This window comes from Vipera berus, assembly GCF_964194415.1.
Source record: "Vipera berus genome assembly, chromosome: 13".
Lineage (NCBI taxonomy): Eukaryota > Metazoa > Chordata > Lepidosauria > Squamata > Viperidae > Vipera > Vipera berus.
In genome coordinates this window covers 5,578,051-5,600,887 of record NC_138216.1, presented here as the reverse complement: position 1 = coordinate 5,600,887, position 22,837 = coordinate 5,578,051, and the positions used below count along the sequence as shown (strand labels likewise).

General features: G+C 47.1%; 1 protein-coding gene across 1 annotated transcript in view; it reads right to left on the bottom strand.

Moving 5' to 3' along the window:
* Positions 1 to 22,837, bottom strand: part of DNAH3 (dynein axonemal heavy chain 3) — an 83,109-nt gene that overhangs the window by 19,509 nt on the left and 40,763 nt on the right. The window contains exons 33-51 of the mRNA XM_081337961.1: positions 22,538 to 22,757; positions 21,361 to 21,495; positions 19,982 to 20,093; positions 18,729 to 18,970; positions 18,244 to 18,344; positions 17,947 to 18,052; positions 16,529 to 16,658; positions 14,746 to 14,985; positions 14,009 to 14,112; positions 12,562 to 12,856; positions 11,498 to 11,677; positions 9,841 to 9,964; positions 9,580 to 9,736; positions 7,775 to 7,918; positions 6,689 to 7,355; positions 5,926 to 6,091; positions 4,188 to 4,404; positions 2,906 to 3,088; positions 617 to 815 (exon numbers count right to left, since the gene is read on the bottom strand). Of these exons, the coding sequence (XP_081194087.1) occupies positions 617 to 815; positions 2,906 to 3,088; positions 4,188 to 4,404; positions 5,926 to 6,091; positions 6,689 to 7,355; positions 7,775 to 7,918; positions 9,580 to 9,736; positions 9,841 to 9,964; positions 11,498 to 11,677; positions 12,562 to 12,856; positions 14,009 to 14,112; positions 14,746 to 14,985; positions 16,529 to 16,658; positions 17,947 to 18,052; positions 18,244 to 18,344; positions 18,729 to 18,970; positions 19,982 to 20,093; positions 21,361 to 21,495; positions 22,538 to 22,757 (3,722 nt within the window). The remainder of the gene's footprint in view (positions 1 to 616; positions 816 to 2,905; positions 3,089 to 4,187; positions 4,405 to 5,925; positions 6,092 to 6,688; positions 7,356 to 7,774; positions 7,919 to 9,579; positions 9,737 to 9,840; positions 9,965 to 11,497; positions 11,678 to 12,561; positions 12,857 to 14,008; positions 14,113 to 14,745; positions 14,986 to 16,528; positions 16,659 to 17,946; positions 18,053 to 18,243; positions 18,345 to 18,728; positions 18,971 to 19,981; positions 20,094 to 21,360; positions 21,496 to 22,537; positions 22,758 to 22,837) is intronic.

The following is a 22,837-nucleotide window of genomic DNA, read 5'->3' as shown; positions in this document are numbered from 1 at the left end:
GCAAAATGAACATCTTCTACCGCTCAGTAATATTACTCCAGCGAGACAGAGGTTATCCTTGTTGTGATTCAGCGTCAGCCTGTGGTTTCGGCAGCTGAATCGGACAATTCTGAGGAGGAGGAGGAGGGGTTTGGAGAGCCTTTGGTTGCAGATGCATCGCAGAGCTCTCAGCCAGGCCCCTCCCGTCTTGTTCCTCCTCAGACCCAGCTGTGTGAGCCTGAAAGATTAGACGAAGACAATCCACAGCTGGCTCTGTTCAAGGATGCTCGAAGCAGGAGGCAGACAAACAGAAGTGTCAAAGAAAAGCAATGAGGCACCTCGGGAGGAGGCAAAGAGAAGCCACGTCCTGAGACTGTTGTTTAAAAGGGGAATGTGTGGGAGGTGCTGGTTGCTGAAGGCAACCGTTTGCAGAGCTTCTGATATTGTCTCGGTCTGTATTTGTTTTACTCTGTTTTGCACTGTTTCGTTTAGTTTTTGCAAATAAATTTGGTTGGCTTAATTCCAGCCTCTTGAATATAACAAAGGGGTTGTCCCTGACATTTCTGCAGGGCCGGTTGTAGGCTGGAACAGAACAGTCCTTTTGCAAAATCATCCTTATCATCCTTATTGTTCTTACCACTTCCAGACGGATCTGGCTTCCTCTCTGGCTTTATCCCTTTCATGACACAAATGCTCTCCATGACGAGTTTGACAGGCCCCGGGGGATTCTGCATGGATTTGACGAGAGAAATATCTGCAGGGTTCAAGGTGTCCAGAGCCGAAAGGGCAGCCTCAAGAGCTGGCATGGCCTCTGCCAGATCCCCCTCGCATTCTTCCTGCAATCACATACAAGAACCACCGTTCTCAGACACCCTTTCGCATGGCCCATCATGCACTCAACATTAAGAGAATAACAAAGCTGGAAGGGATCTTGGCCATTTTTACCGAAACCTTCTGCTGGGAATGGAGGATGAGAACCCTCACCCCCCCCACCAAAGCGTGAAGCTGACCAAAACCAATCTCTTTCCAGAAAGAGGTGAGTCTAGAAAACCTGGTTTGGTCCAACCCCCTACCCAAACAGGAAGACCTATGCCATTCCAGACAAATGGCTGTCCAGTCTCTTCTCGAAAACTTCCAGTGTTGGAGCATTCACAACTTCTGGAGGCAGGTTGTTCCACTGATTAATTGTTCCCCATTATCAGGAAATTTCTCTTTAGTTCCAGGTTGCTTCTCTCCTTGGTTAGTTTCCATCCGTTGTGTTAGGCATATGGTTATAGCCTACCTGGTTGGGTTGGAAATATATAAACCATGATGTTATAACTTTAAGGTGCTAATTGGCCAATGGGTGTGTAAGTTTTTCCAATGGCCATAAGAGGGAGCTAGGAAGGTGGCTTCTCTCTCTCTCTTTGCTCTCATTGTTTTTTGCTTTGGGTTTACTACTGTGTTAAACCTTAGGAACTGTGTACTTGGCCTTCAGACCGGTAAGAAGACATTGTATTTTGGATACTCCCTGGACTGTTGCTGTTGCTTATCTGTTGTTCTTCGTGTATGACCTGGACTGTTTATTCGGATTGTGTTTTTTTTGTTTTTACACCTAATAGTAAAGTATTTTTCTGTTTATCACAACTCAGTGTATCTGTGTGGTTACTGTGTGACTCTTACTATTCTCAGTACGCTTTTACCTGTGCAGGTTCTTGATAACCCAGGAAGCACTTTGCACAACAATTTTTATTTTATTTTTTGCTAACACATTGCTTCTTGTCCTGCCTGCCGGTTACTTTGGAGAAATAGGTTGATCCCTTCTTCTTTGTGGCAGGCCCTGAAATATTGCAAGACTGCTATCATGTCACCCCTGGTCCTTCTTTGCATTAAGCATTGCTTCCTGTTAAGCCAGAATCATCATGAGCACAAAACATCTATCAAAACACTGGATTTATAAATCTCCAATTTGTTAACTTCATAGACCCAGTCTTCTAGCTTTCCTAGACAAGTAGTCTGCTTGGTCTTCCTTCCAAGAAAGCGAGGAAATATTATTAAGCGGCGCCTACTCAGCTTAGCTTTTTAAGATCAGCTATAGTTAATTCGGTGCTGCCACCTAGCTGTAGTATGGTGTTAGATGTTTTTGTGCCAGCCATGGCAGTTCCCCCAAAAGGTCATCAGATGGGAGCAAAGAGGCATCTTTGCTCCCACTGGTGGGTCAGGGGTCCCCGGCCCCTGCAGCCCCATTGGCGAGAGTTAATTGGTAAGGGAGGGGCTGAGGACCCCCATAAAAACCTCTGCTCAGGGGCTGCTCTCTCTCTCTCTCTTGTTGTCTGCTTGCTTGCTCTCTTGTGGGAATGATCCATGAGGTCATTCCAGGCATGGATGCCTCCATGCCAGGGAATTCTTTCTCTCTACTCTATCGTTAAATAAAGCTATATCTGATTACATCCCTGCGTGCTGCCTTTTTTACTTGGAAGCACCTTAACGAACCATTGGTCTCGTGAGGCCATCTCACATATGGTTTACAATCCAGAGTTTGCAGGTGGTCCTCGCTTAGAGACCACTCATTCAGTGATCGTTCAAAGAGACGACGGTGCCGAAAAAGTAGGTTTACAAACAATGCAGGGTCCCCTGCAGTCACGATCTCAACTCGGGGCATTTGGCACCTACGACTTAACAACCACATGCAATTGGCTTAAGGACAGCAATCAGGGCTGCCACAACTGCCATCGTTAAGTCAGCACAGCCATGGGCGTTTCACTTTGTGACTATGTCAACTTAGCGACGGAGCTGCCTGTCCCAACGTCCTGTCCCAATTGCAGTTACAGTTTACATGCATTGGCCAACTTATGCAATAAATAACGCTTAAAGAAACCACGATTTCTTTGTTGAATTGTGGGAAGAACGGTGCTCTGATGGGGCACCAATATCCAGAAGAAATTACCTTTATCCCCTGGGCCACCGCGGCGGCTTCGTTGGCCTCCTGTTCATCCGCAGCCACCAGCTCCTTCTTGGCATCGACCTCGGCTGTTTCCTTCTCGATGTGAAGCATCATTTTCTCGGTCTCTGCAGAGGTTTCAATCAGCTGAGGCTGAAGGGCCGTCAGCTCTACCTGCATGACTGCAACCTGCAAGAGATCAGCCGGGGAAGAAGACCAAGCTGGATACAATAAAGCAGGACTTCTCAACCGTGGCCACTCGAAGATGCACAGACTTCAATGCCCAGAATTACAGATTTCAACATTGCCTTGTCTATTACATATTCAGTCAGTTTTACTGCATAGATAAGATGGTAGGCAGGCAGGCAGACAGACAGATAGATTATGGATGGATAGATAAATAAGGGATGGATGGATGGATGGATGGATGGACGGAGTCAGTCAGATAGATAATGGATTGACAGACAGATAGATAATGGATGGATAGATGGATATGGATGGATGGATGGACGGAGTCAGACAGACATTGACAGACAGATAGACAGGGCTTTTTTTTCTCATAGAACGCTCAGAACGGAGTTCCTGCACCTTTTTTGGATGGAACCTTGTAGGGTAGGCAAGGCGGGTTGTATGACACGTGTGAGTTCCGGCACCTTTTTCCTTTTACAAAAAAAGCACTGCAAATAGATAATGGATGGATATGGATGGATGGATGGATGGATGGACGGTCAGACAGGCAGATATTGACAGACGGATGGATGGATGGATGGATGGATGGATGGATGGTCAGACAGATATTGACAGACGGATGGATGGATGGATGGACAGACAGAGACAAATATTGACAGATAGATAATGGATGGACGAATGGATAGATAATGGATAGATAAATAATGGATGGAGAATGGATAGATAGACAGATGGTAAAGGATGGATGGGTCCATGGATAATTGGGGGCAGTCTTGGGCCTGGGGGCTAGACTATTCGGTGCTATTTGGGGAGGGGGACTTGAGCGTCAAACACAGCTGCCCTGAGCCAGCTTGTGGAAGGGATGTGAAGCAAACAGGCTAGACTTTATTCCTAATTTATAATCCTCATTTCTTTGGACCAAATGAATCACAATCCCAGGTCACAATAAGCTGCCCTTCCCAATTTCTTTGACCTGCTTACAGGAAGAATGAAAAGTGGGAGCAAACTGGTTAGGGGACCAGAGTAAGCCACAAATCTTGGCTTCAGACGAAAACCGCCGTTAACTATTCCTTTGCTAGTAATCCAAGCCCCGACGTACTTGGGAAGATGCAAAGTCGAGTTTCTGAAGGCCTACAAGGTAGCGGTTCCTCATCATGTCCACTTCGTGCCGTTTGGCATTGAGTAGGGTTTTGAAAGTCAGAATTAATTCCAAGTAGGACGTGGGAGTGACATAATTGTGTCTTCGAAGAATGTTGTAAAAACTAACCGAGAGTTCCCTTACGCTTTCTTGGAAATACTTGCACATGAACACAACCCTGCAGGAAAACATGGACAGGTTAGACATAGTTAACGGGATCAGGCGGGTCAAAAAAAATATATCAGATTTTGTTTGTGAAAATGCAACAGCCGCAGAAGTCTGGTTAAGTACAGGCAGTCCTCGATTTACGGCCCCAATTCACCCCAGATTTCTCTTGCTAAGCAAGACAATTGTTCAAGAAAGGTTTGCTCCATTTTACAACCTTTCTTGCCAGGGTTGTTAAGTGAACCCCTGCAGTCCTTAAGCTAGTAACACGGTCCTTAAGTGAAGCCGGCTCCCCCATTGACTTCGCTCGTCAAGGTCGCAAAAGGGGATGCCGTGAACTTCGGATACCGCAAATGTCGTAAATACGAAACGGTTGCCAAGTGTCCAAATCTGGATCATGTGACCACAGGGACGCTGCAATGATTGTAAGTGTGAACAATGGCTACAATTCACTTTTCCCAGCGTCGTTGTAATTTCTGATGGTTACTAAACAAATGGTTATAAGTCAAGGACTATTTGTACTGATTTAGGAGGCTTCGGCGGTGCATATAGTTTAGATAGGATTAAGGCGAGCGGGCAAAGTTAGTTTGAGCGAATATGCACCCAAAATCAACCTTAAAAAAATACGTGGATACTGTTCTGTCCCAGCCTACGTAAGTCCTTGTTATGCTCCGAAGGAACCGCAAGAAAGAAACCAACCCCTTTTATTATTCACAGACCTGAGTCAATGTCCAAGGGAAACAAACACAGTCCACAGAAACTCGATCCTCAACACGAACGGTTGCCCTCGGCAACCCGCACCTCCCACACCGTCCCTTTTATTATGCAGCCCAGGCGTAGCTTCCTAATGCCTTCTCCTTTGCCTTTGGAGCCGCCCCGTTGCGTTCCTCTGTCCTACTCGCTTTTCTTGCCAGCGCTTTCATGCATCCTGGATATTTCCCAGCTGTGCTTCGTCACTGTCCAACTCAGACTCCCAGCACAGCTGTGTCTCAGGCTGAGTGTGAGTAGAGGGGCCGGGCTCCTTGTCAGACTGTAAGTCCTGGAGCTCCTCAGAGCCTCCCTCTGACTCTAATGTCACTCCAGGACCCTCCTCTGAGTCCTCTGAGTCCTCAGACTCAGCTGCCGGATCCACTAGCTGGCAAGGAATCACAACAGATACTAAAATGGACAAGGGAGCCAATCATTGTTATAAATGACATTCCTCCTCATCAAAAGACTCAATAAATGCCATTAATAATGACCACCAGCCACCAACTTTTATAAAAAAAAAGCACAGATGTCTGCATTTGGCTGTCACTGATGATCAGCTTTGAACTTATTAGATCATTTGAGTGCCCTGAAACTTTTAACCACGATTCTCTGTCCTTCCACCGTATTACATGGCAAGAGGTTGCCAATTGTTTTTGCAGCTTCCTTGTTAGAAAACCTCTTAATTTGCCCTGCAACCACTTTTATGCCGGAAAGCAAGTTAATCGAAGCAGAAAAGAGGAAGAAGGGAAGGGGAAAACAATTCCATAGACATTTTATCACATACGATTTTCTTATTTCATCCTCCAACTTGACATCTTCTAAGAATTTGTTGGCAACCATTTCCAGAGCATCTGTGGGCCACCTCTGGAACCAGTCAATAGTGCAACAATTGATCAGCGAGGGGAACATCCGTAAACGATTCCGGAATGCATCTCCAATGGGGCTCATGGCTGAAAAAGAGATGATCACCCTTCTTCAGATCTCCTGAATCCATTGTTAGCATGTTTCTTGATCGAGTTGACTGGAGGTGTTGGATCACAAGCCCCCGCTCCCCCCAACTCCCACGGCCAACCTGGTCACATTTACAGAAATTAGGCTGAAACAGGAACAGGCTTCATAAGTAAGGAAGCCATGGTTTGACTTAGCCAACATTTGTCATGTTGACAAATACAGCCAAGGCATTTTTCCCCCCACAGTGTGTTCAATAAACAGCTTTACCCATATCTAAGTATCATTTTGGCTTCATACACTCAATTAAAAATTGATGTATCCTCTCTAAATGTAGGCCTTTTTTTTCTTGAGATGCCAAATCAAAAGACTCTACACCTAGACTTACTCAGTAGGTTTTTGATGAGATGCCCTAGAACTAACCTAGAGCATCTAGATTTTTCTTGAGATGCTGAACTAAAAGGCTCCAGACCTAGACATATCTAGAATCATGTGTAGTTTTTTTTCTTGAATCCAAAGGCCCTAGAACTGCCATACCTAGAACAATGTGTAGATTTTTCTGGAGATGCTGAATCCAAAGGCCCTAGAACTACCCATACCTAGAACAATGTGTAGATTTTTCTTCACACGCTCAATGAAAAAGTTGTACATGGCCAAAGGTGTGGCTTCGATTCTTCTCCCTTCTGTCCTCGCCGCACTCTGCATTTTCTCCACAATCTCCGCCTTCTCGTCTGCGGCAAAAATGTTGGGCACATCCCCCGTGTTCAGAAGCATGTTGATGTCCTCTATGAAAGACTCGTCTTTGATCTGGTTGTCACAAAACAAGAAGACCGTGCTCTTGTTGGCCACCCCCGACTGCAACATGACCTTCTTAACGTCCTCTCGCCACTCATTCATGCTGTAGAACTTGGTGATCTCAATCATGAAGAGCTCATAGGAGTTCATGAAGGTGCCCAGCTTGGTGGCACTCTGCCGGCCACTCCCGCCGATGCCCACCAGCAGCAGATGGCCATTGTCCTGCTTCAGGACGCGACAGATGCGGGAAATGTGCTCAATGGCAAATTTGAACATGACCAAAGGCATGGGGGCCTTGCTGATGTTGTTGAATTCCTCCAGGTAGTACTCCATGACTGATGTCAGCTTAGGCAAGTCGGTGATCTCATCGTATATCTTCTTATCGCTGGACGGCTTGAAATAGTCTCCAAAAAAGAGACTCCGGATGTTATTGTCCGTGATTTTGCCAGTACGAGACAAATGGCTTAGTACCTGGGGAAGAGGCAGAAGAGGATCTTAGATCAATAGGGCATTCGTGGCCGTAAGTCAAGGGCTAACGTATTATATTTACATTGCCTCCTAGAGCAGGGGGTCTTCAAACGTGGCCCTTTGATGACTTGTGGACTTCAACTCCCAGAATTTCTCAGCCAGCATGCACTGGCTGAGGAATTCTGGGAGTTGAAGTCCACAAATCATCAAAGGGCCAAGTTTGAAGACCCCTGCCCTAGAGTCTTAGCAAAAGGACGGGCTACCCCACGGAGTGAATCAATGCACCTCTACATTTCCTTCTCTCTCTCTGTCGGACTCTGCAAAGCAAGCTGCACAACTGGGAGTGCGGTAATGAGGGCTTGTCGCTGTCCCCCTCAGCAGAATCACCCCAATAACCACTGTCTCTGCTTAAAAAGGCCCACCTTTTCGACACTCTGTTTAAAACAGTCGGAGGTTGTTTCTTTCATCATATTAAAAAACACCTCTCTGTCGCTGGCGTCGATCAAGCGGTCGTAAAAGACTCGATATACTTCATGTATCCAAAGCCTGATCAATTTTTCTCCATCCTGCCAAACGAAAGGAAGAACGGGAGGGGTATTTTTTTTAAAACAACAACAACCTCTAAGATCAAATCGGGGACAGATTAGACAGATAGAAAAAGGTCTTCGTTGTTCACTCGTCAGGTGCAAATCACTGGGAGCATTTGCTGAGTAGAAGAATAGAAGAGTTTCTCACTGCTTATCTATCTATACACAAGACTCTAGTCAACTAACAGCCAAGCTATGTTGGCACTAGAAGATAATAGTCAACGGAATTCACAATGGGATGGACTTGAGCCTCTTGTAGCAACGCAATGATTTCAAACTGGTGATGTGCTTAACTCTGCCTTCCAACTCGGTCTGCTCACTGTCTACATCATTACTTCGATCAATCAGAATGTCTTTAGTAAAGGTTATCCAACAGTAAAGTTTAGTAAACATTAAGTTTAGTAAAGGTTATCCAACTGCCAACCTAGCAGTTCGAAAGCACATAAAAATGCAAGTAGAAAAATAGGGACCGCTCCGGTGGGAAGGTAACAGCGTTCCGTGCGCCTTTGGCGTCTAGTCATGCCGGCCACATGACCACGGAGACGTCCTCGGACAAGCGCTGACTCTTCGGCTTTGAAACGGAGATGAGCACCGGCCCCTAGAGTCGGAAACGACTAGCACGCATGTGCGGGGGAACCTTTACCTTTACCTTTATCCAACAGGTATTAGCTATGCAAGACCGAATGTTAATGGAAGCAATTTTCTACAGTGCCCCAAATTTCCTCTAACCTCCAAACCACACAAAAGTAGCAAGATGCTTAGCCATCACTTTGAGGCGGGAAGACCTAATGTGGGTTTTATTTATTTGGGTTACAAAAACAAAAAAGGTAAGACGACCTACCTTGCTGTGTCTTGGGATTCTGTACCACGCAAGGCGTATAACAAACGGAGAAGCCCAGAAGACACCAGGCAGACTCAAAAGATGGCAAGGCAGCATCAAGGACATGCTACAGCAGCTTCCAATAACAACGATGGAGGCGCCAGAAGTGCAAGAACCATAACTCTGCACCTCCCTCGACACTCAAAGAGAAGGAGGAGGAAAAAGAGAAGAAGGAGGAGGAGAAGAAGGGAGAGGAGAGGGAGAAGGAGAAGGAGAAGGAAAAGGAGAAGGAGAAAAAAAGGAGAAGGAGAAGGAGGAGAAGGAGAGAAAAAAGGAGAAGGAAAAAGAGAAGGAGGAGGAGGGAGAGGGAGAGAAGGAGGAGAATGAGAAGGAGAGAAAAAAGAGGAGAAGGAAAAAGAGAAGGAGGAGGAGGAGGGAGAGGGAGAGAAGGAGAAGGAGGAGAAGGAAAAGGAGAAGGAGAAAAAAGAGAAGGAGAAGGAAAAAGAGAAGGAGGAGGAGAAGGAGAGAAGGAGAAGGAGAAGGAGGAGGAGGAAAAAGAGGAGGAGGAGGAGAAGGAGAGAAGGAGAAGGAGAAGGAGAAGGAGGAGAAGGAAAAGGAGAAGGAGAAAAAAGAGAAGGAGAAGGAAAAAGAGAAGGAGGAAGAGAAGGAGAGAAGGAGAAGGAGAAGGAGGAGAAGGAAAAGGAGAAGGAGAAAAAAAGAGAAGGAGAAGGAAAAAGAGAAGGAGGAGGAGAAGGAGAGAAGGAGAAGGAGAAGGAGGAGGAGGAAAAAGAGGAGGAGGAGGAGGAGAGGAAGAACACACCTGTAAATGTGTATGCGGGCACAGGAGCACCCCCCGAATCACACGGGAGAAATCACGTAGATTAAAGACGTAGTGAGATTTCGAAGGGGTGGGGAGGAAGTTCTCCATGGCCAGCTTGTAGATATTCATGGTGGCGTGAACCAGCATTTTGCCAAGCCTTTCAACAACAACAACAAAAAGACCCAAAAAGAGAGGTGAGTACGAGTCGGAATAATATAACGCCACGGGCCCAGCAACGTAGGTTGGAAAGGTGAGGCTCACCTTAAAAAGCTGGCCTCAAAGCCTTTGCCGAAATGCCAGTCCACGATGGAGGTGAAAATCTTGGTTAAAACTTCGTCATCGAAAGAGCTGATAGAGATGATGTTCAGATGTCGCAGGAAGCGCCCTGGAAACATTAAGGAGGGGAGAGGGGTCATAGGAATGTAGGCTCTGCACCTCCTTCTAGGGCAGGGCTCCTCAACCATGGCAACTTGAAGACTTGCGGACTTCAACTCCCAGAATTCCTCAGCCAAGCGTGGGGGAACTATGGCCTCTTCACGACTTGTGGACTTCAACTCCCAGAATTCCTCAGCCAGCATGAGGGAACTATGGCCTCATCATGACTTGTGGACTTCAACTCCCAGAATTCCTCAGCCAGCGTGGGGGAACTATGGCCTCTTCACGACTTGTGGACTTCAACTCCCAGAATTCCTCAGCCAGCATGAGGGAACTATGGCCTCATCATGACTTGTGGACTTCAACTCCCAGAATTCCTCAGCCAGCGTGGGGGAACTATGGCCCCTTCACGACTTGTGGACTTCCAACTCCCAGAATTCCTCAGCCAGCATGAGGGAACTATGGCCTCATCATGACTTGTGGACTTCAACTCCCAGAATTCCTCAGCCAGCATGGGGGAACTATGGCCCCTTCACGACTTGTGGACTTCAATTCCCAGAATTCCTCAGCCAGCCAAGCTGGCTGAGGAATTCTGGGAGTTGAAGTCCACAAGTCTTCAAGTTGCCAAGCTTGAGGTCCCGCTGTTCTATCTAGGGGACCTTAGGCAGATGTTGGAGTCTACTGGCAAACTCGTCTTAAACTACAGTTGTCCCTCCACAAGACCCAGGGGATTTATGCATTAGGGGGAAACAGGCCAACGAGGCTTGAGCAGTCTTGTTGCCCATGGTCCTCGGTCCCAAAGCAGTACCCCCAACTCTTGCGAAGGTAGTAACAAGACGTCTAGGTGTTGTCTAACCAAGTACGTGTCTAAACAAGGGTGTTTCTAGAGAAGGACTAGGGAGGACAGGGCAGAAGTCTTCCAATATTCGAGGAACTGTCACAGAGAAGAGGAGGGGGTGGGGGGTAGGGGGGGGTTCGACCTATTCCCTAAAACCCCTGAAGGCAAGATAAGAAGCAACTCATCAAGGAGAGAAGCGAGCTAGGAATAAGCAGGAATTTTCTGTCCGCGAGAACAATTAATCCAGCGGAACGGCTTGCCTCCAGAGGCTGTGGGTTCCTCCAACACTGGAGGCTTTCAAGAAGAGATTGGACAACCCATTTGTCCGAAATGGTATAGGGGGGAAGCAGGGGGTTGGACTAGAAGATCTCTAAGGTCCCTTCCAAACCCTATCTTCTAAGTCGAGATTCCGTAGGGAGGTCTGCAGAGTAGGGCCAAAATCAAGATGGTATTCCTCTTTCCCTTACAGGGTTGTTAGTTGTGGAAAACTAGGAGGGAGTAGTAGTGGCTACGTTCACTGCCTTGTGTTGTTTATAAAAAAAAATAAAGCCCGTTTCCTTTCTTGGGATTGTCATTTTGGCTGGAAACCCTGCGGTCAGCCGCTAGCTAAATTTGCTCTTATTAGAACCTAGGGACCTTGGAAGGTCTGCTAGTCCAACCCTATTAGACCAACCGCAACTTCTAGAGTCGAAGAGCACGCCCTACCTGTAATATCGTTTCTTCCACCACCGGGAGGACCCATGGCTGAAAGGAAGAGGACGTCCACTATATCCAGCCTCGTGGTATCTTTCTTATCGTACCAGTGGCCGTGATTGATCCACTGCCGAAGGAGCTCAATCGGCGGCTGAGCCCCGTATATTTCCTTGGCTGGCATGTTTAAATCATCTAGGAAAAACACGGGTTACGCTTGAGACAGCCCGGGAAAACCTAGATGCTATTTTCACGGCTGTAGGAAGGAGGTTGATAACATTTAGGTAAAAAAAAAACAACAGGGAGGTTTTTAAACCCATTTTAGGAAGGATATTGATTTATCGGTTTACTATATATCGATACATTTGATCAATGTATTTATTTAGACAGAGCGGATTAACGGAAGAGTCCACCCCACTGTATACGCATGTTCCTTCCTTAGCTAATTTCTATTCCTTCTGAACGTTAGCATTTTTCGTTTTAAGGTTTGACCTTGTGGTAAGCCACTCAGAGTCCCTTGATAGCAAGACCGGCAGGATATAAATTCAATCAATCAATCAATAAGTTTTAGATTAAAAAAAAAGATTTCTAAAAACCCGGAAGACTGCATTTGGGATTTACATTCTTCGCCACTTGATTAACGCGAGTTTGAAATATTTTAGGTTTTCGTATCAGTGACCCAGACCTATTATGTATGATTTTTTTCCCCAGCTCAGCTGTGACTTATAGCTTAGCACAGGGGTAGGCAACCTTGGCTCTTTTATGACTCGTGGACTTCACCTCCCAGAATTCCTGAGCCGGCCTGGCTCAGCTTGGAAACCTCCCCCTTTCCCCTCAGCGTGGCTGGCTCAGGAATTCTGGGAGTTGAAGTCCACGAGTCATAAAAGAGCCAAGGTTGCCTACCCCCGGCTTAGCACAGTAGCTGGATTCAGCCACTGACTTCTTCAAGCCGTGGTTTAGAGTTTATACAAACCAGACTTTGCCAACCACGGTTGAAACCAAACGCAGGAAGAAGGTGTGCATCCAGAAAGTCCCCAATCTCAAAGAAACCATAAACAAGGTCAAGCTTTTCCTCTCACCTACAAAGACTATAGCTTTTTTCCCTAAGGTGGGACCAAAGAGTCCTTTCCGTCTTCTGTCCAGCTTCGACATGATAATATCCTGGGTCTGGTTGGCAGACGTCCTGGCAGAGAAGTTGACGACGTTTGGTACATATTTGGCCTTTGGAAGTTGGATCAGGAAGCTGTTGGTGATGGCCGATTTCCCTGTCCCGGTGGGTCCCACAAACAGCAGAGGGATCTCATGCTCCACGTAGGTTTTGAGGAAAAAGGACTGGCGGGCAGTTTCCGTGGTAGGGATAATCAGCTCGGATACCTGTTATGAGGAGAGAGTTGGGTGAGGACTCAGATGCTCAGGAGAAAGTTCTCCCACGTTTGTCAACTTAATTCCCAAGCAAAGGTGTGAAGGATTACAGCAGGGGTCTTCAAACCTGGTGAATTTAAGACTTGGTGGAGCAGTGGGCTAATGCCTCCTCAAGTAACACCAGCTGCCTGCAATTAGTGCAGGTTCGCATCCCACCAGGCTCAAGGTTGACTCAGCCTTCCATCCTTCCGAGGTAGGTAAAATGAGGACCCAGATTGTTGGGGGCAATTAAGCTGACTTGGTAATAATGCCGCTGGGGTGTGTGTGAAAGCCCTAATAAGCAGGCATATACATAGAATGAAGGCTACTGCTAAGCTTGTAAGCCGCCCTGAGTCTTCGGAGAAGGGCGGGATATAAATGGAATTAAAATAAATAAAATAAATAAATAAAAAATAAAGACTTGTGGACTTCAACTCCCAGAATTCCTCAGCCAGGAATATATTGGCGGGTCGAATCCCGAGTGCCGCGTAACAGAGCGAGCGCCTGTTACTTGTCCCAGCTTCTGCCAACCTAGCAGTTCGAAAGCACGTAAAAATGCAAGTAGAAAAATAGGGACCACTCTGGTGGGAAGGCAACAGCGTTTTGTGCGCCTTTGGCGTCTAGTCATGCTGGCCACATGACCACAGAGACGTCCTCGGACAAGCACCGGCTCTTCGGCTTTGAAACGGAGATGAGCACCGGCCCCTAGAGTCGGAAACGACTAGCACACATGTGCGGGGGAACCTTTACCTTTTTATATACTCCCCGCTTTTGCATTTAATTGGATGCAGACTCCATCAGAAAAAAGAAAAGGGATCCCAGTCACTCTTATCTTCCCCCCCCCCACCCGCAATAATCATCCAGCACTTCACTGGTTTATACCGACGTTAAGATCCTTGCAAGAGTGAAAACATATTCCTTTTCCTTTGCTCTCCCCAACTCACTTCCCTCTTAAGGTTGCGAACTTTTCAGATGGCAAACCCGAGAGCACGAACTGATTATTTCCCCTGATTTATACAAGTCACGCTTGGGAAGCTTTCTGGACGAGGAGCGAACAACTTAAATCAACAGCAAATCATCAGCATTTCCTGATCCCGCTGACAAAGGAGCAGAGCCCTTTTTTACCTTTGCGCCAGCAGGAATGGCTTGCTCCTCCTTTGTGATGTAATCGATCCAGGTGTTCCACTGTCCGCTGGCTTGCTTATGGAAGTAAAAGTCATACACAGATCCTGATGGCGAAGAAGGGAATAAAAGGTATTTAAGAAGCCGGAAGGGTCTGTCTGGGTCCACGTCTAAGGTTGTGGGGAAAAGGGGGGAAGGGAACGAGGAGGAGGAGGAGAAGGGCGAAGCAAAGCTGGAGCCACAAGTTGATTTAAAAACTTGAAATCAAGTTTTTTAAACCTATGAATTAACTACTAGAACCCCCGCGGATCATGCCTGGAATTTTCCACAAGGGGTTAAGAGGGAGTCAAGCTATTCTCCAAAGCCCCTGAAGGCAGGAGAAGAAGCAACGGGTGGAAACTAACCAAGGAGGGAAGCAACCTTGGAACTAAGGAGAAATTTCCTGACCGTGAGAACAATTAACCAGTGGAACAATCTGCCTCCAGAAGTGGTGAATGCTCCAACACTGGAGTATTAAGCATTAAGAAGAGACTGGACAGCCGTTTGTCTGAAATGGTAGAGAGTCTCCTGCTTGAGCAAGGGGTTGGACTAGATGACCTCCAAGGTCCCGCCCCACCCTGTTACTCTGAACTGGAACGTTGATTCCTTCCCAGCCTGAGGAGCTGAGGTCTTTTCCAACTAAATCCCTTTTTTAAAAATCAAAAAAATAAACAAAAACGATGGGTTTTCTAGAGACTCACCTCTTTCTGGAAAGAGATTGGTTTTGGTCAGCTTGACGCTTTTGGGGCGAGGGTGCTCATCCTCCATACCCATCAGAAGGTTTCGGTAAAAATGGTCAAATTTCTTCCGCCCTTCGGCATTCACCGTGCTGCCGATGGTCCAGACCAGAGAGAAGAGGAAGAGGCCTTGCAGCCACAAGGTGATCTGCTGGCTGGACATGGCCTCTCCTGATTCCTCCTCGTTGGACTCTCTGATTTCATCTGCGCAAAAGAAGACAAGGTGAACCCCCACCCACCCCAAAAAAAGGCAAAGTGGGAGACGAGAGGAGGGGAAGCCGCACGCTTCCAGCATAGATAAGATTCCCCATTTCTGCCCAGGGCAATCCTGGGAGTTGAAGTCAACCTCTCTTCAAAGTTACGAGGTGTTGAGAAACACTGCCGTGGCGTGTTAGGGCCCCAAAGGCCAAGGCGGCATCCTTTGGTGGCCCTTCTTGCTTTCAAAGCTGTCCTGCGATTAGCCAGTTGGGCCTAGCGGCTAGCAACTAGGCAACAGTGAGTTCTAGTCCCGCCTTAGCCGTGAAAGCCAGCTGGGGAATTTGGGGCCAGTCACCAGGAGTAGGGTGAGTTCTGGTTCTGCCTTAGGCAGGAAAGATGGCTGGGTAACCTTGGGCTAGTCACCAGGCAATGGAAATTCTAGTCCCACCTTAGCCATGAAAGCGGCGGATGGAAACTCATCAAGGAGAGGAGCAACCTAGAACTAAGGAGAAACTTCCTGACAGTGAGAACAATTAACCAGTGCAACAACCTGCCTCCAGAAGCGGTGAATGCTCCAACACTGGAAGTTTTGAAGAAGAGACTGGACTAGATGACCTCCAAGGTCCCTCCCAACTTGATTATGATGATGATGATGATGCCAGCAGGCTGATTTGGGGCCAATCACCAGGAGTTGGTGAGTTCTGGTCCTGCCTTAGCCATGAAAGCCAGCTGGCTGATTATCTATCTATCTATCTATCTATCTATCTATCTATCTATCTATCTATCTATCTATCTATCTATCTATCTATCTATCCATCTATCCATCTATCCATCTATCCATCTATCCATCTATCTATCTATCTATCTATCTATCTATCTATCTATCTATCTATCTATCTATCTATCTATCTATCTATCTATCTCTCCCTCTCTTCCTCCCCCTCTGTCTCTCCCCCCAACCCACCTCACAGGGTTGTTCTGAGGAATAGGCGGAGGAAGGCATGTTGGATTTGTTTGCTGCCTTGAGCTATTCGTAAAAATAATAATGGCAGTATATAAATAAGTAAGTAGGTTAAGTTAAGTAAATAAAGGTAAAGGTAAAGGTTCCCCCGCACATGCGTGCTAGTCGTTTCCGACTCTAGGGGCTGGTGCTCATCTCCGTTTCAAAGCCGAAGAGCCAGCGCTTGTCCGAGGACGTCTCCGTGGTCATGTGGCCGGCATGACTGGACGCCAAAGGTGCACGGAACGCTGTTACCTTCCCACCGTAGTGGTCCCTATTTTTCTACTTGCATTTTTACGTGCTTTCGAACTGCTAGGTTGGCAGAAGCTGGGACGAGTAACAGGCGCTCACTCTGTTACGCGGCAGTCGGGATTCAATCCGCCAAACTGCCAACCATCTGATCGACAAGCTCAGCGTCCTAACCCACTGAGCCACCGCGTCCCTTAAGTAAATAAAACAATGAAGTAAATAAACAAACAAGCCATTAAAAGAAATAAATATACGATCCTCCGGTTTCGCGGTGCCGCTGAGCCCAAAGGGACGCCTTACCGAGCAAGGAATCAAACAAAGTGATCATAGTGTGGGTCAAATGGATGGGAGAGGTCTGAACCAGGACTTTGCAATGGTGGCGAATAAATTCCAGCGACGGCTGAACAAGCCACATAAAAAGATCGTCAACCTGGAGAAAGCAAAGCAGCGGAGAGATTGACCGAAGGGCAGGACCCGTCACGTTTATCCTGAACAGGTAACCGCAGCCTCCGGCAGCTGACAAAAAAGACGAGAAGACTCTTGCACAGCAGGCTAGGGGGATCTGATGTGTAAGGTTGGAGCAACACAAGAAACCTGTCTAGGTTTAAGGGCACTAAACTTTCCCAGTGTTTATAAAGGTGGCAAAGTTTCCAAAGGCTTTGGAGCTACACCTGTGAGATCCCTCACCTAACCAAACCCCAGCCTTGGGACCCTTCCAGCCTTTTTAGATCGTTTAATCACAAGGTCCCGCTGGCACAACGATGGTACGGTGCTGTTGAAAACTTTCCAAACCTTGAAAGCTTTTAAAAAGGTTCTAAATCAGAGCTCCCTATCCTGTCCGGCTTGGCAGCCCAGAAGGAAAGAGAGGAGCGCGGAAATGGGGGCGCGCGCTCAGCCTGCACACCTGTGCAAGCGGGCCGAGCATGCCTGCAGCAGCGCCCTGACACCCGCGCCCCCGTGGAAATGGGCCCCAGGGAACTGCGTGCGTGCACAAACGGGCCACTGGCGCCCGCGTGATGCTGGCGGCAGTAGTGCCCCCACGCCTGCGCAAAAACGAGGGCACTAGCGCCCACACGGCAGTGCTACTGCGAGTCGGAGGCCTCGCCAGCTATTACTGTGGCCCGGTGACCAAGAGGCCATGGCCCAGTACTGGGCCACAGACCATAAGTTGGGGACCCCTGTTCTAGATTAGAAAGAGAAGCATGCCGCAGTTACTTCTCAAACTAGTTACCGGTATTGAAGATTTGCAAGCCATTGGCATGGTTGAAGTAATAAGCAATCACAATTAGTGCAGGTTCGCATCCCACCAGGCTCAAGGTTGACTCAGCCTTCCATCCTTCCCAGGTAGGTAAAATGAGGACCCAGATTGTTGGGGGCAATTAAGCTGACTTTGTAATAATGCCGCTTGGGGTGTGTGTGAAAGCCCTAATAAGCAGGCATATACATAGAATGAAGGCTACTGCTAAGCTTGTAAGCCGCCCTGAGTCTTCGGAGAAGGGCGGGGTATAAATGGAATTAAAATTAAAAAAAAAAACTTCCATGGTTCCCAAGCGATCTTGGGAACTCAACAAGCGACTCGCAAGAATCCTTTCAGCAACAAATAAATAACAAAGAAACCCAACAGAATGCACCTGAAAGGGTCCTCAAGTTTAAATTCCCCCCTTCCCCGTCCATATTAGAATATCGAGAATAGGGGAATAAAATCGAAGCCGGCCCACCAATTCCACGTGCACGTCTTGCAGATTGGAAGGCAGCTTGTTCAGATAAGAATCTTTCAGAGGCTTCCAGCCCAGCTGATGAGGCTCCATGTAAATCATGCCACACCTGGAAGACATTAAAAGAGAACTGAGTTGCGCAGAGTTGCCAGGGAAGAGGAGAAAAAAAGACACCAGGCCTTCCAGAAAAGATTGGCAGCCATTTGTCCAGGATCTCCTGCCATAGAGAGGGGGGGGGGTTGGGGCTAGAAGACCCAGCTCCCTTCCAACTCTATGATTCTGACCGCTGGCCAGCTTTACCTGCTGACTGTTGCTGGAGAAGCTTGTTCGAGATCTTCGGGCTCAAAGATGAGGCTCATCTCTGCACTCATCTGAATGATCTCCCCGCTCATCAAACACAACTTCCAAGAGAAACAGAAAAACAGCTTCAGTCCGGCGTGCAAGAGAACCGCAGAACTTGGGTGTCACTTGGTGTGTGTTGCCAGTGTCTCTCTCTGTGTGTGAGTGTGTGTGCACGCGCGCATGTGTGTATCCCTAACCTCAATTTCTTAACTCCATTTAATAAAGCGGTTCATCACTTCAAGATGTTTTAGTGGGAAAAACAGCGCCAAAGTTACCCTAATATATCTATTGGGGGGGAAAAAAACCAGCTAAGTGCTTTTGACCTTAAATCAAATTAGCGTATTGGCTTCTAAAAAGGACTTTTCAGTTATTCAACTGAATTAGATAATGCAACCTAGAAGCTTATGTCAGAGCTGAGAGGGGGGGAGGAGACTGTCAATTACCTTCTTGTTATCATCTAAGACGGTATTCATGTTTTCGATCCAAACAGCATCAACCGGCCCATCAAAAACAATCCACTTTCGATCCTCGTTGGTGGAGGAAGCCTGTTCCCTAAAAGTGTTGGCCAGAACGCCGTCTGTCCATTCGTGGCTAACGGGATCAAAACAGCCATACAGTTGCCCCATGGTGATTGCTTTCGGGTTGATAATTTTGTATTCAACAGCAACTTCTTCCATTGATGGTTCTAAAGACAGACAGACAGAGGAGGGAGGGAGGGGGAGAGAGAGGGGGGGAGAGAGGAGAGGAGAGAGGAGAGAGGAGAGGAGAGAAGAGAGGGAAGGGGAGAGGAGAGAGGAGAGGAGAGAGGTGAGAGGAGAGAGGAGAGGAGAGGAGGGGAGGGGAGGGGAGAGGTGAGAGGAGAGGAGAGGGGAGGGGAGAGGTGAGAGGAGAGGAGAGGAGAGAGGTGAGAGGAGAGAGGAGGGGAGGGGAAAGGAGAGGGGAGAGGAGAGGAGAGGAGAGGAGAGGAGAGGAGAGGAGAGGAGAGAGGGGAGAGGAGAGAGGAGAGAGGAGAGAAGAGGAGAGGGGAGGGGAGGGGAGAGGAGAGGGGAGAGGTGAGAGGAGAGAGGAGAGGAGAGGGGAGAGGAGAGGATAGAGGGGAGAGGAGAGAGGAGAGGAGAGGAGAGAGGGGAGAGGAGAGGAGAGAGAAGAGGACAGGGGAGGGGGAGAGGAGAGAGGGGAGAGGAGAGGAGAGGAGAGAGAAGAGGAGAGGAGAGGGGAGAGGAGAGGAGAGGAGAGGAGAGGAGGAGAGGAGAGGAGAGGAAAGAGAAGCATATTTTAAAACAGGGCTTCTCAACTTTGGCAACTTTAAGATAAGTGAACTTCAACTCCCAGAATTCCCCAGCCATCCATGGGAATTGAAGTCCACATGGCTTCAAGTTGCCGAGGTTGAGAAACACCAACCTAGCTAAAGGGAAGGGATTTCTTGCAACTGTTTAATTGGTGCAGAACAATACCAGATTATTTTAACCCACTGGATTTCCCCCCCCCCTTTTTTAAGAAAAGAAAAGATTTGAGGTCGTTTGTAATAAAGAGGACAAATCTGATCTGAAGATACGGTCTGACGTTGGGATGGAAGGGGTGGTTAGGATGTTCCTGTTATTTGGTGATTTTTTTCCCCTTTCGTAGCTGTTTCCCCAAAGGGAGTCTTATTTTCTGCGTCAATGCAAAAGCGAGTGTCGTTCGTTAGATCTCTTACCTTGGCTCAAATCCCCGAGGGCAGCCGCGAGCACTTTATAGGCAAACGTTTTGCCCCCCATTGGTTCGCCCACAATCATGAAGCCGTGACGGACCATCATCATCTCATAAATCTGTAAGGCGCAATAAATAAGCGTCAACACTGCTAACGCCAGATGTTTTTGTATTGACAACAGATGGAGAGGCAGCCATTTTCTTCCCTTTGCTTTTTGAGTTAAGATGATGCTGGGGAGCGGGGAGGAATGTGCATGAGAGTCTAGCTAGACATAACAATACTGAACCTAGTGTGAGAACCAAGGTTATTGAAATAAGAGATGATAAAAGAATTGGCAGGCTGTTGGTTAAGTCGAGGGTTACCTGGGCAGGTCTTTAGAGCATTGCTTCTCAACCTTGGCAGCTTTAAGATGTGTGGACTTCAACACCCAGAATTCCCCAGTCAGCCACGCTGGTTGGGGAATTCTGGGAGTTGAAGTCCACTCATGCTAAGGTTCAGAAACACCAGATCAGACGCTTTGTTAAATTCATGGCGTGGATGCTGATCTCCACCCCACTGCATTGCCCAGGAATTTAAATATACTGCTCAAAAAAATAAAGGGTCATGCGCTCGTGACCTCTCGCCTTGACTACTGTAATGCTCTCTACATGGGGCTTCCCTTGAAGACCACTCGGAGGCTCCAACTGGTACAGAATGCGGCCGCGAGAGTTGTCTTGGGAGTTTCCCGGTACTCCCATGTTACACCTTTGCTCCGCGAGCTGCATTGGTTACCAGTTGTCTTCCGGGTGAGGTTCAAGGTCTTGGTTATGATCTTCAAGTCCCTACATGGCATGGGTCCGGGTTACCTCGGGGACCACCTGCTGCCGGCGACAACTCCCCTCCGCCCCGTGCGTTCTCACAGAGAGGGCCTCCTCAGGGTGCCCCCGGTCAGGGAATGCCGACTGGCGGCCCCCAGGGGGAGAGCCTTCTCTGTGGGCGCCCCGGCTTTGTGGAACCAACTGCCGGTGGAGCTCCGGATGGCATCAGACCTCCGAACTTTCCGTCGTGGCCTGAAGACCCATTTATTTGAATTAGCTGGTCTGGCCTGATGGGGGAGTTGGGTTTTAAATTCTTGTTTTAGGATAGTATTATTGTTTTTAATTGGGCACTGATTTAATCTTTGTTTTAATTTTTGTATTGTATTGTATTGTTATTTATATGCCCTGTGAACCGCCCTGAGTCCCTAGGGAAAAGGGCGGTATATAAATTAAATAAAACTAAACTAAACTAAACAAGATAAGACATCCTACTATTAAATACAGTACATTGTGTTGTTTAAGTGTTCCCTTTATTTTTTTGAGCACTATATTTTAAAAAGGAGAGAAAGAAAAAAAAATGAAAGACACCTGAATAATCTTCCCGATAAACCAGGGAACTGGTTGAAGATTCATTTTCTCAATATTGTGATTCAGTGCCTGGATGAAGAGTACGTAATCAGGTTGCGGAAGGACAATTCCAGGAAATAAATCAGATATGATTCCCTGTGGAAGAGAAGAAGAAGGAAAAAAAAGAGGTCTGGGAAAAAAACTGAACTTCCAGGAAGAGTTATACGTAGAGTTATATTTTCAAGGTTTCGTACCAAATTTGGCAAAAGGTCAGGAGCCAGGCGACATAAGACATTTAAGAAGAAATAAATAAATAAATAAATAAATAAATAAATAAATAAATAAATAAATAAATGCATCTCCCTGTTCCGCATCGCCAGGTAGATTCAGAAAAGTTACAAGAAGTAGTCACGGCAGAGAACTAGAACGCCGAGGCTGTGAAGAAGACGTTTTTCCACTACCAACTTCCTCAAAGGTTTTGTCATTTCAATATATTGAAATATATATTAAGAGCCAGTTTGGTCTAGGTGGTGAAGGCACCAGCCTTGAAACCCAGAGACTGTGAGTTCTAGTCCTGCCTTAGGCAGGAAAGCCAGCTGGGTGACTTTGGGCCAATCACCAGGAGACTCTGAACTCTAGTTCCATTTTAGACAGGAAAGCCCAGTAGGTGAGTTTGGGCCAGTCGCCAGGAGATGGCGAGTTCCAGTCCCGCTTAGCATGAAAGCTGGCTGGGTGACTTTGGGTCAATCACTAGGGGACTGTGAGTTCTAGTCCCACCTAGCCAGGAAAGTCAGCCCACCTTACAGGGTGATTGTTGTGGGGAAAATAGGAAGGAAGGTGTGCTGGATATGTTCACTGCCTTGAGTTATTTATAAAAATAATGAAGGGATACAAATAAACCAATATAGCTCCATGGATTTACACCCTGGATCTCTTTCTCCCTTCTTTTCAAGTGAGTGATTCCTTTGAATGTTTCTGTCCTATTTCTTTCATTTACAAAAAAAAAACAATTTTCTGTGTTTTAAGAATTGGATGGTTCTCTCTCCTTAAGCATCAACTTTCCAGCTAGGGACAAAGGTTAAAAAAAGAAAAAAGAGAGAGAGAAATACTTGGCTTTCGAATTATTTCCTAATCAGTTCGTATTCTCCGCTTTGTATTAAAGAAACGTGTGTTGGCGCCATCCGAATGGCGAACTCACCTGAAACAAAGGGACATCTTGGGCCAAAAATTTAGCTAAGTTAACGTCCAAGAGAGCTCTAAGTAACAGGACGCTTTCATTTTCCGTGGGGTATTTCAGTTTCAAATTCCCGGCGGCTGTTAGGACAGATTTGACTGCTCGCATCCCATAATCGTAATGGTGTTGCGAGGACAGCTGTTCAGAGCAAAGGCGGTAAGTGGCCACAATTTTCTGAGCGAGGCTGCAAAAGGTAAGAGTTTCTTCTTATTCCCGACACCAAAATGTCAAGCAGAGAAAGAAGAGATAAATGCAGTATCTACA